The following is a 12,183-nucleotide window of genomic DNA, read 5'->3' as shown; positions in this document are numbered from 1 at the left end:
AGCCTTCTTAACAAATATAACAATAATTTCTAAAACTTTTCCGTTTCTTTGTTGTCCTACGATTTGGAGGTCAGTGCCTTTAATGCTCACGAAATTAAATTTCACAGTATTTGATTTTATGGAATTTTCAGAAATTTAAAAATAAAAATGTACATCTTACATACATGTATATAAACCAAAAAATGGTTCTGTTACAGATGTTAGATCTTGTGCAGCCCGAGTCACGACTACAGATTACGTTAAAAGATCTGAAACGCTGCAAGATGACGAATATTTTCTTCGACACATTCATGAATCTCGACAAGTTCCTGGAACACGAACAGAGAGATCCATTTGCTAATCTCAGGGTTAGTTCTTACATCTGTCAGAAAATTTTGCTGATTTTATGCTGGACCTGGTGTTAATTATCATTGACCTGCATACGAAGTTTATAGGGGCTAAACTGGAGTCAAGTGTGTCTGTAATTTCTTTTTGGGGGCTTGTCTCCAAGCTCATTCATCCTGTTTTAGAATTCTAGAAGCATTAAGCACGTCATTAATAAATGTACTGGTCAACAAAAAATGTCACTGTATTTGATACTTTACAGGATTTAGAGAGTGATGTCCCTGAACCAACAGACTGGGAGAAATATGCAGCTGAAGAATACGAGATCCTGGTGGCCGAGGAGGGAGCAAATGAACAAGAAGAAATGTACGTATTTCCGTGTCATGTGACACTGTGTATCGAGGGAGTAGATTTAACATGGCACCAATATCACAGAATGTTTAACAGCTTTGGGATGATTTTCACGGTCATTATGGAGATAAGATAATATTTGTGATTAAAATTGGAACTGATTTAGAATTGAAAGCTGTCCCAAAAATTGGCCATAAAATTGGATTCTCTTTAGCCGTGAAAACTAAGAGTTTGTCAAGGTTTTAAGTCTGAAAGTTAGACTTAAAATCTGTAAAATTTATATTTTCCATAACTTCTTTAGAACTGGGGCTTTCTTGCTGAAACTTTGTGTGACTTTTTGTTTTAGATTATGCAATATCTGTACTAAATTTCATTAATATTTGTGTTAAGTTAATAGATATAGGCTTGAAAGAAGTTATAGCAATTTAGTTTTAAGATTCAGACTTAAAAACATTGATGAATACGTCACCTGAACGTTATTCGGATTGTGAAATATAAAATTGAGAAACAAAATTGTCACAAATAATATCTTGTCCACAGAATCCAAAAATAGAGTGTTTACAGCTAGGGTGTGGAAAAGAGTGTTTCTTGTCTACAAAAGATAATATATATTGATTCCTGGTATTTATAAATAACTAACTGTTGCAGTGAAGAAGAAAAACAACATAAATAAGAGATTGTATATCTTCAATTTTTGCTTCTTCTAAACAGGTATTACGTAATTTTGGCGTTGACATCGTTTTAAGTACAGGAGACTTTGATTGAATTAACTCTGTCTATAACAGGTAAATAAAGAAGAAATTTTGATGTTTCAGCAAAAAAAATCTGTTTTGTCATAAAAGAATATCACGCTTTTGTTTTTCCACGTTGAATTTATTAAACTTTTTGAATAAAAATAATAAAATGCTCGGCAGAGCCTTGTTTTTCATTATTCTATTCAACTTGTCTAATAAATTCAACATAAGACACTCCTGTAATACCTTCTACAGTCGCACCTTGTTGGCTAAAACCTGATGAAATGAGCGAACTTTGTTCGAGTTACCAATAGTTAGAGCCTACGAAAACTATACATAAAACAGATATTTTACAAGGACCAGACGATAAGTTCTAGCAAAGGATGGTGCACAGATTATCATGGTTTGAGGGAACAAAGTTTGACTGTATTTTACTTCAGGTGTGATTCTGAAATCAATACTATATGATAAATAAATTTTTAATGCTGATTGTCTCTCATAAGAAGTGAAACTATTGGCAGGATTTTAGAGAATGTATATCGGCTGCATGCAGTATATATATTATGCCTGTTATGTCACTTACAAAGAATTTTTGATCTTTCATTTTTACAGAGCATTGTAAGTGTTGTCAAATATTTTATTTGTAGATCTAGGCCACTGTCAATTAATTCCATAATTTTCATCCATATGAATATATGAGCACCGCTATGTGTGCGAGAACAAGTGTTAAGGCATTTCGATCAGTATGGATCCAGATCAGCCTGCACATTCATGCAGTCTGATCTGGATACATTGTGTTTGCCATCAGTTGCATACAAGTACTTGAATTGATCAAGTTTATCAAAGACTGTGATTTCAACAAAATACAAAGGTGAGGAAAGGGGACTAAACGATCAACACTGGGATAGGTTAAGACTATTTTAATTTTCAGCACTATGATTGGGGGAATAAGTGTACAGTATGGATGTGCATTGATCTAGATCCTTGCTGGTCGCAAATCTTTAATGGTTGTTTTCACACAGTGATGCTCCTATATGTATTTAACTTACTTAAGTTCTGGAAAAAAAAGCATTGATTCAGGACAGGAATTACAACCTCCAGTCTGAAAGACATCAGCTCTTTAATGATACAACTGAAAAATTAGCAACCACTATTAAGTTCACTTTTAGTTGACTATGTAGCAGTGTCTACGAATATTTGAAGTTGGGAATTAGGTAAATTACATTTTTCCTATGGGTTGAAATCACTTCTGGAAAATAACAGCCAGAAATTGTTTAGAGAGGGGGTTGGAATAAAAGATGCATGAACAATTACACTTAAAGAAGAACGAAATGGATGAAAATGTAGTTTCTTATTTATAGTTACATTTTGCCTTATTTTTATTTTATTTCTTCTGCACGCAGCAAGGATTTTTATTGGCTCAAATGGTAAAGAGAAATGCCTTTTAGTTTTGGAACTGTTGTGTGGTTTCTCCTATTCAGTTCTGTTGCTGTTGTTGTGGGCCCCCTAGACTCCTGATTACATGTGATCTCTCTCTTATCCCTTCCTAACATTCTACAAACCTTTTCCTAACATTTTTTCTTCTCCCCGTTTTACCTCTCATAATATAGTGATTCCTACAGAACTGATCTGTCTTGCAGAGAGGATCAGTCTGCATGTTAACTTTGTTATGAAACCCTCCCATTTAAATCAATAGGGGGAGTGCGGATCAACACCCTCGGCATTGTGAGGTCATTCCCTGGGTGTGTCATATGTTTTCAGTGACAATTCGATAGAAGATGTTTTGTCTGAAATCATTCATTCTTCTCCTCTGATTCATGTGGAGAAGTTGGCAGTTACTTGTGAGGTAACAGTTAAGCACTGGTACAGAATCAAGGAACACATGTTAGATGCACTGCCCTCAGTTACATAACTGAAATACTGTAGAAAAACTGTACTAAACCCAAAACAAAAAAGAACAAAAAAAAACTTGGTTATGGAAAATCAGTCTAATCTACTTTCATACATCCTTAATTTAGTTGCATGTAACATTTCCTAGAACTTCTCAAAAAGGAAATTACTTCTTGTTTACAGAAAAGAAGACAGCAGAATCAATTGACATACGTGTAAAGTTAATTAATTTCGTTGGATTTGCTTCGATCTGTTTGATTCATGTATATATTTTGCACAGCATCACTTCATTGCACAAAAAAAATCAGTGCTTCTCTTTCTCAGGGTGACTAGGATAAAAATAATAAATCTGTAATAGACATAGGTATATCATGAAATATCTTTGAACTGTTTCTGTTAAACTTCGATGTAATATATTGAAAGACTTGATTTCTATGAAGTTAAGAAGAAATGTGTTAGTGTCAAGCAAAAACAAATACTTTCGAAATATGCCAAGTTTACATTTATGATATCGCATGTCTATTACAGGTTTAACTCTTAGATACAGTGGCTGAATGGTTCAGGCTGCTAACTCTGAATCATTTGGCCCTGACGGCCTTTGGTTGGAAACCTCTCTGAGTGTAGAATTCTTTTATGTGACGAAGATGTCCAGCTGACTTACAGAAAGTCGGTGGTTCTACTCAGGTGCTTGCTCTTGCCTGAACAGCGTCCAGAGCCGGACCCTGGAGACTTCTTCAGCCATCAAAAGCTAGACAGAGTGACATCAGATGCCACAAAAAGTTTTTTCATGTTTAGTTTAATATGAAGAAGGTTCATACTAGAGTAGTGACCTTGACTATATTAGTATGTGTGACAGTGTTAAGATTGAACCTGCATGTTAGTTGTAGTTATATTTCCAAGGAGATTTGTTCAGTCTTGCCCTGCAATCCTTTCAGTTCAGTATTGGAACAGTTTTTAACAAGTCTAAATCCGTCTCAGAATTCAATAACATTTAGTTATGTAGCACGAGTTCCAAGATATTTGATACAGGCTGTAAGCAAACAGAGTTATTTCCTTTTTTCTCCCAGCACCATTTGGGGTAAAAGTTTGAAATATTTGTGAGATATTTGTGGATATTGTGTTCAAAAAACAGAATACAATTGTCATTTTTAGCTCGTCTGATGTTTAAAAAAAAAATTCTAGGAGATATTGTTGTCACTTGATTGCCGGGGTCGGCGTCGGTTAAAATTTAGGTCTACCTTTTCTCAAAAACTATAAGAGCTACAGCTTTGGAACTTTGCACACTTGTTTATATCATTATTAGATGAGTAAGTAGACCAAGAACCATAACTCTAACCTGCAATTTGTCAGAACTATGACCCTTTTTGTACTTAAAAATCTGAACTATAACTCTTTTCTTACATATTGTCCAGCACTTGCAGACGAGCGATGGCACCTGCAGGCGGTGCTCTTGTTAGATATACTAACAACTGTTTGATATCTGAGATGGATGGGGAATTGGTTAAAAAACAATGCCATCTTTGAAATGCGCAGGCTTTGACATTTGTCTTTACTTGTGCTTTCTCTATGATGTATATATGTTTTGCTTTCTGATCACTCTTCTTGTTGTTGTTATCTAAATCTGAATGCTTTCAGTTATAAAGATATGATGCTTCGAGTGTTGTCATTATTTGACAATCTTTCAGTTCACATGTCCGTTATTAGCTCATCTGATTTTTTGAAAAAAAATGATGAGTTATTGTCATCACTTGAGCGGTTGTCGGCGTCGGCGTCGGCGTCGGTGTCGGCGTCGGCGTCTGCGTCGGCGTTGCCTGGTTAAGTTTTATGTTTAGGTCAGCTTTTCTCCTAAACTATCAAAGCTATTGCTTTGAAACTTGGAATACTAGTTCACCATCATAAGCTGACCCTGTATAGCAAGAAACATAACTCCATCTTGCTTTTTGCAAGATTTATGGCCCCTTTTGTACTTAGAAAATATCAGATTTCTTGGTTAAGTTTTATGTTTAGGTCAACTTTTCTCCTAAACTATCAAAGCTATTGCTTTGAAACTTGGAATACTTGTTCACCATCATAAGCAGACCCTGTACATCAAGAAACATAACTCCATCTTGCTTTTTGCAAGAATTATTGCCCCTTTTGGACTTAGAAAATCAGTTTTCTTGGTTAAGTTTTATGTTTAGGTCAGCTTTTATCCTAAACTATCAAAGCTATTGCTTTAAAACTTGCAACACTTGTTCACCATCATAAGCTGACCCTGTACAGCAAGAAACATAACTCCATCCTGCTTTTTGCAAGATTTATGGCCCCTTTTGGACTTAGAAAATATCAGATTTCTTGGTTAAGTTTTATGTTTAGGTCAACTTTTTCTCTTAAACTATCAAAGCTATTGCTTTGAAACTTGCAACACTTGTTCACCATCATAAGCTGACCCTGTATAGCAAGCAACATAACTCCATCCTGCTTTTTGCAATAATTATTGCCCCTTTTGGACTTAGAAAATCATTTTCTTGGTTGAGTATTATGTTTAAGTTGACTTTTCTCATAAACTATCAAAGCTATTGCTTTAAAACTTGCAACAGTTTTTCACCATCATAAGTGGACACTGTACATCAAGAAACATAACTCTATCCTGCTTTTTGCAAGAATGATGGCCCATTTTGTACTTAGAAAATCGTGGGTAGGACAATATTTCTATTACACAAAAAAAATCAGATGAGCGTCAGCACCCGCAAGGCGGTGCTCTTGTTAGTATAAGGGTTAGAGCGGTAATGCAATTAGCAGATTTATTATTGTAAGGAGATGTTTTTGAATAGAGGTAATGAGATGGGCTGAAAGAATTTTATACATTCCTGTTGTTTGTTATGAAAATAAATTGGGCATAAAAAAATTAGCATATGCTTATGGTGATAGTATAGTTCTTTAAATTTATATGTAACTACATAATTATCATTGCAGGGTCAAGGTCTCATTCAATAGAAATTGTAAAAAATTGTTGTGTATGCTTAAGGTGGCACAGCAGATGTTTAAATGATATTCTAACTACATATTGCATGACCAAGGGCCCATTCAGTTGAAATCGTAATAATTTTTTTTTTCTACAGATGTCTTCAAAAATTCTAGGGTTGTGGGGTTACTCGCTAAGTAGGATCTGATTGCCCAAACCACAAAATTTGTTATATTCCTTAAAAAAATGTTATATTTCATGTTCAAACTGCCTCTGTGTTGGAGGAAACCTAACCACTGTCATACCCATACTAAATACTTTGTCATTATTTCAGACACTATGAAGATGATTTCGAGCCCGATGATGAAGAAACTTTTCAGGACAGTCTGACCTTGAACTCTGGGGATAAGAGACCCAGTGACCCCATACAAGGTCGCGGGCTAGGCGGCAACCCATCGGTACACACCATAGAAGACGATATATATGATTTCAGCAATTCATCTACATACTGAAAGAATGACAATCTACCTGTTAGAATGGAAATGGAAGTATCGGTTTTCACAGAAACTGTAAATGTTATGTATTTGCTGCGGTAGTTCTTAAAACTGATAAAATAATGCAACGCTATTTATAATAACAACCGAAAACAACCTAAATAAGCATAAACTGAGCAAATGATGAGACATATACATCTATTCTTAAAGTTGCATTATTACAGCGATACATTTAATACCTAAAAGTACCTGTTCACAAATAAGGCTTAAACTTAACTAGCAGATATTTGATTGTTTTGTTGTGTGATAACGAATAAGTTTTCCGAAAGTGAGAAAGTAGTGGGCCATATCTCTTGTCAAGAGTATGGTCAGATATGTCAGTATATGTCAAGCTTAGAAATTTTAAAGATGTACTATGCTCCACTGTCAATAAAATATTTAATCATGAGATATTAATTTAAATCTAGAAAACACTTTTCAGATATATTTTACTTGGCTAGATATATAAATTAAATGTATATGAAGAGTTGCAGCCGTAATTTGATTTTATCTGGTAACAGCCATTTGTTGAAAAAACTTCCAGTTTTTTAGAGGCATTACATATTCATACTGTGTTTACTTATATGTGTGCACATTATTGTGTATACACACAAAATGTTTTTTTTTCTAATGGTTTACATAGATACTTTGTAATACATTGTAATTATATGAAATTTGGGCATAATATATCTTTAAAGATGTTAGTTTGTGGCAATGTTGCTGTTGCACACAACCTTTAAACCTAACAAACAACACATTAAATAAACAGAAGTACTCTGTATTCACTGTTCTACATAATTGTTAGTGTTGACATATCAAATTTGCAGGTCCATGTATTTGAATAATTCTTTTAAGTGAATATTAGAAATGATTTGATATTTAAGTTTTTAAAGTAGCATTTTGGTGTATGTGTTTTGTCTGAGAAACTGTTCACAGATTTGCTTAAAGTAGCTTCACAAACTATTTTAAATATTCTGTTGATATGAATTATGCATCATGTCCGAAAGCACACCTACTGGGGTTTCATAAACTTAAATTCGCTAAATACAAAATTACCGTATCTTACGGTAGTAATGTGTGCAGAGACAGCTGTAGTTTAAGGAATATGGTGTGATGATTGAAATATAAAGTTTTATATATATCGCCAGAACTGTAACATTTATGCAGACTTCATTTGCACATACTGTACTGCCACAGGTTTTAAGGTTTACTGATTGAAAGTACAGATTACTTGTGCCATCAGTGAACAAAGTCTACAAGTCATTTTAGCATGTACATTTTTTCACGAGTGAGGAAATTAGAAAATAGAGGACTTACTCATTGGTCATTTTATTGCTCACATGCTGCCAGTTGATTTTTGTCTGCGCAACATTTGATGCTGTGACGTAATAATTGTGACATACAAAGAGTGATTTCATGTCACATTTGCAAATTTCTTTTTGAATAAGCAATCACAATTGAAACTAATTTGTAAATCAGCTCTGTTTTGACTTTGCCAGTCATTGTTCATGTATGATGTACATTTTAAACTGTAACCATGGTAACCACTTACGTATTGTAATTTATGTAAATAATCATGTATTATTTATTTATTGTACATATAAATAAGAAACATCTGTGATCTGTTTGTGTCCGTTCCCTTCATGGAATAATTTGTAATCACTAAAAACAGTTTTCTGCTAGGACATAAAAAGGCTTGAATCAAATCTTATGAAATTTGTTTACATAGCTTCGATTTAAATTGGCATTACTTTATACTCTCTTTTGAAAAACAAAACAGGAAGTGTTACTGGTTTTTTGTATAGATACCTTCATTTTTGTAGATACACATTGTATCATTGTCAATATTTTCTACAAAAGATATGTGTTCTTAGATAGATTTAAGTATAAAGTCGTTTCATTTGGATTCAACACATGTGTTCTGCATTTACACACAGATATTGTAAGAAATTTTAACATTAAATTTTCTTTATATATAGCGCTACCTTTGCAGTTTTGCTCAAGAAAAAAAAGATGACCTGTATAATTTTTTTATCTATTTTCCTTTCTGTTTCAGTTTAAATGTATTTTAATTTTATTGCCAAAATTTACATATAAGTGATTTTCATATTTAAATTGTGCAACTTTTAAAGAATTCAATGTTAAATTAAATTGGTGTAACAAAAATTAACAAAATTATTTTTCTGTTGATGTTATATATAAGGATGTTTTCTGAATTCACATTCTTCTGCAGTAACCTCAGTTTTTGTTGAGCCTGCTGGCAGTGAGCTCGACACAGTTGTCACAATGGTGATTCAGTGTATATGTGTCTGTGCATGCGTCTGTCTGAGTTTGTTTGGGCTGTAACTTATCCGCTTAAATAACTATGCATATGTTTGCCTCAATGACACAGTGTGTCCCATGCAAGAACCAGATTGGTAGCTGTAACTTAGCCATGGATTGAGAGATTCTTAAATACTTTGGCACACGTTTGCCTCGATAAGACTATGTGTCATGTGCAACAACCAGATGCTTAAAGGTCAAGGTCATACTTAGAGGTAAATTGTCAAAACTTGGTGCAGTTTTCCTAGTTCGGGCTGTAACTCAGCCATGAATTCAGGGTTTCTTAAATAACTTAGCACAATTGTTTGCCTCAATGAGACATTCTGTCAGGTGTAAGTAGCTGAAAGGTCAAGGTCACACTTAGGGGTCAAAAGTTGATGCAGTTTCTCTTTACTGGGCTGTAACTTAGCCATGGATTGAGATGTTCTTCAATAACTTGGCAGAAATGTTTGCCGCAATCGGTTCTGTCGTCGCCAAATAGTATCATAAATGTTAGTCCTTTTGACAGCTGGCGGGCTCGACATGCTGCCTATGGGCACCTAGTTTTAGCTACATGCCTCCAATTCAACATCAGAATTGCAAGAATTTTAGAATATTAAGCAGTTGATATTAGACATTAAAAATTATGTTATACAGTATTGTTTAAATAGATATTTTAATGTATATAATACAAAACAGTTAAATTCCATATATTTTAGATGAAATTTAATAACGAGTTTTCTATACATTTTTTTGTTAAAAAAAAAACAAAAAAACAAAGTATTATTGTAGAAAAAAAGTTCTTAAAATGCACAAAATCATTTCAAAATTTCTTTCCTCTGCCATTACTAACTAAAGAAAAACCTTTTCTAAACGGTGAACATTTTACATAAATCTAGAGGCATGAAACTAAAACATAATTGTAGCCTAATTTCACTTGTGTTTTTGGCCTGCCTACTTTACTGATTTTCACTGCTTTTCTTTAATAGTTACAATTGTTTGTATTAATTTTCTCTTTATTTTGTCTGTCTATTTGATATCTCTTTCTATTTTTGGTTTAAATGATTACAATTAATTGACATTGTCATTCTGACCAGTTTCACTCAGAATGTTTTATCATAAAAAAAATTGCTCTGGAAAATATTTGCTTTAACGTCATTATTGGTTCCAGAAATATATTTTTTAGCTGGTCTGATTTTTGAACAATGTCAATTGATCATCTGTGTTGTTTATTTTTTTGTTGCTAATTTTTATTCTCCTCTCAAAAACTATAAGAGCTACAGCTTTGAAACTTTGCACACTTGTTTATCATCATTAGAAATCATAATTATATACTTTAATTTTCACCGAGTAATTAGATTTCATGTTAACCTTTAGCCTGCTGGCGGCAAGTGATTTTGCCTTTGCGACCAGTGCAGACCAAGATCAGCCTGCACATCCACGCAGGCTGATAATGGTCTGCACTGTTTGCTGTTCAGTCAGTAAAATTTCAGTGAACATCCCTTCGAATAATAAATGGTATTTCCCGAACTGAATGATGGACCAGTCCATTTTAGATATTTAGCAGGCTAAAGGTTAATGACACAATGTTGTGAAAAAAATGTTATAAAACGACATTTTAGTCTATGAATGAACATTATGTAGCATATATATTTCATACAAGTTTGAGCAAGGAAACAAAACAACAACAACTTTTTCACACTGAAGATAAAAGTAAACAAGTAAAAAAAAAAAAAAAAGCGTTTCTTACTTTGAGCATTTAACTATCTGTAAATACAGATAGGCCTTTCTGTAAAGAGACGATCCTCAGGAAATGAAATAAAGTCCTTTGTTAATGTGTTGTCTCTGAGTATAGTTAGATATACACTGTAACAAAAAGGATAAACAGTGGCCTGTATAAGAAGAGTTTTTATGCCCCCAAAGGGAGGCATATAGTTTTTGAACCGTCTGTCGGTCTGTCCGCAATTTTCGTGTCCGGTCCATATCTTTGTCATCCATGGATGGATTTTCAAATCACTTGGCATGAATGTGTACCACAGTAAGACGACGTGCAGTGCGCAAGACTCAGGTCCGTAGCTCATAGGTCAAGGTCACACTTAGACGTTAAAGGATAGTGCATTGATGGGCGTGTCCGGTCCATATCTTTGTCATCGATGGATGGATTTTCAAATAACTTGGCATGAATGTGTACCACAGTAAGACAACGTGCAGTGCGCAAGACCCAGGTCCGTAGCTCAAAGGTCAAGGTCACACTTAGACGTTAAAGGATAGTGCATTGATGGGCGTGTCCGGTCCATATCTTTGACATCGATGGATGGATTTTCAAATAACTTGGCATGAATGTGTACCACAGTAAGACGATGTGCAGTGCGCAAGACCCAGATCCGTAGCTCAAAGGTCAAGGTCACACTTAGACGTTAAAGGATAGTGCATTGATTGGCGTGTCCGGTCCATATCTTTGTCATCGATGGATGGATTTTCAAATAACTTGGCATGAATGTGTACCACAGTAAGACGACGTGTCACACGCAAGACCCAGGTCCGTAGCTCAAAGGTCAAGGTCACACTTAGACGTTAAAGATCATTTTTCATGATAGTGCATTGATGGGCATGTCCGGTCCATATCTTTGTCATTCATGCATGGATTTTAAAATAACTATGCATGAATGTGTGACACAGTAAGACATTGTGTCGCGCGCAAGACCCAGCTCCGTAGGTCAAAGGTCCTAAACTCGAACATCGGCCATAACTATTCATTCAAAGTGCCATCGGGGGCATGTGTCATCCTACGGAGACAACTCTTGTTAGTATTAGTTTTGATTCGAAGGTGGTGTTTAGTAGAAGCTTGACTGTATCTAAAAATTAAAGGCAGTCGATTGACGCTAATTGTATAAGAGAAAAAAAAAGTTTTTTTGTATTGTGAACAGGACAGGAAACATTTTTAAGTTCGTCTCATCTTCAAAACGTGTAAGATTTCTTACTTTTGTATGTTGTTTTTTCTTTGTCTTCTGTTTTCTTTTTAGGTATTTTGTTAGTGGATTCCAATTATGACAATATGTGAGTTTATATGAAAATGAAAAGCTGTCAATAAAAAAATTAAATTCAG

The 12,183-nt window shown here is 34.4% G+C and overlaps 1 protein-coding gene across 8 annotated transcripts in view; it reads left to right on the top strand.

The window, feature by feature from the left end:
• The window catches only part of LOC123555040 (serine/threonine-protein phosphatase 2A regulatory subunit B'' subunit beta-like), a 77,992-nt gene extending 65,809 nt beyond the window's left edge, over window positions 1-12,183 (top strand). For 6 of the 8 annotated variants that reach the window (XM_045345566.2, XM_053547519.1, XM_053547524.1 and 3 more), the window contains exons 12-14: window positions 198-347; window positions 587-690; window positions 6,578-12,183. In XM_045345566.2, coding sequence (XP_045201501.2) covers window positions 198-347; window positions 587-690; window positions 6,578-6,755 — 432 coding nt within the window. In that variant the 3' untranslated portion in view covers window positions 6,756-12,183. Of the gene's footprint in view, window positions 1-197; window positions 348-586; window positions 691-2,812; window positions 2,837-3,482; window positions 3,515-6,577 lie in introns of all 8 variants that reach the window. The other 2 variants (XM_053547525.1, XM_053547526.1) reach the window with 2 other exon arrangements.

This window comes from Mercenaria mercenaria, chromosome 7 (assembly GCF_021730395.1).
Source record: "Mercenaria mercenaria strain notata chromosome 7, MADL_Memer_1, whole genome shotgun sequence".
Taxonomy (NCBI): Eukaryota; Metazoa; Mollusca; class Bivalvia; order Venerida; family Veneridae; genus Mercenaria; species Mercenaria mercenaria.
The sequence above is the reverse complement of the archived record's forward strand: the minus strand, read 5'-3'. Positions and strand labels throughout refer to the sequence as shown.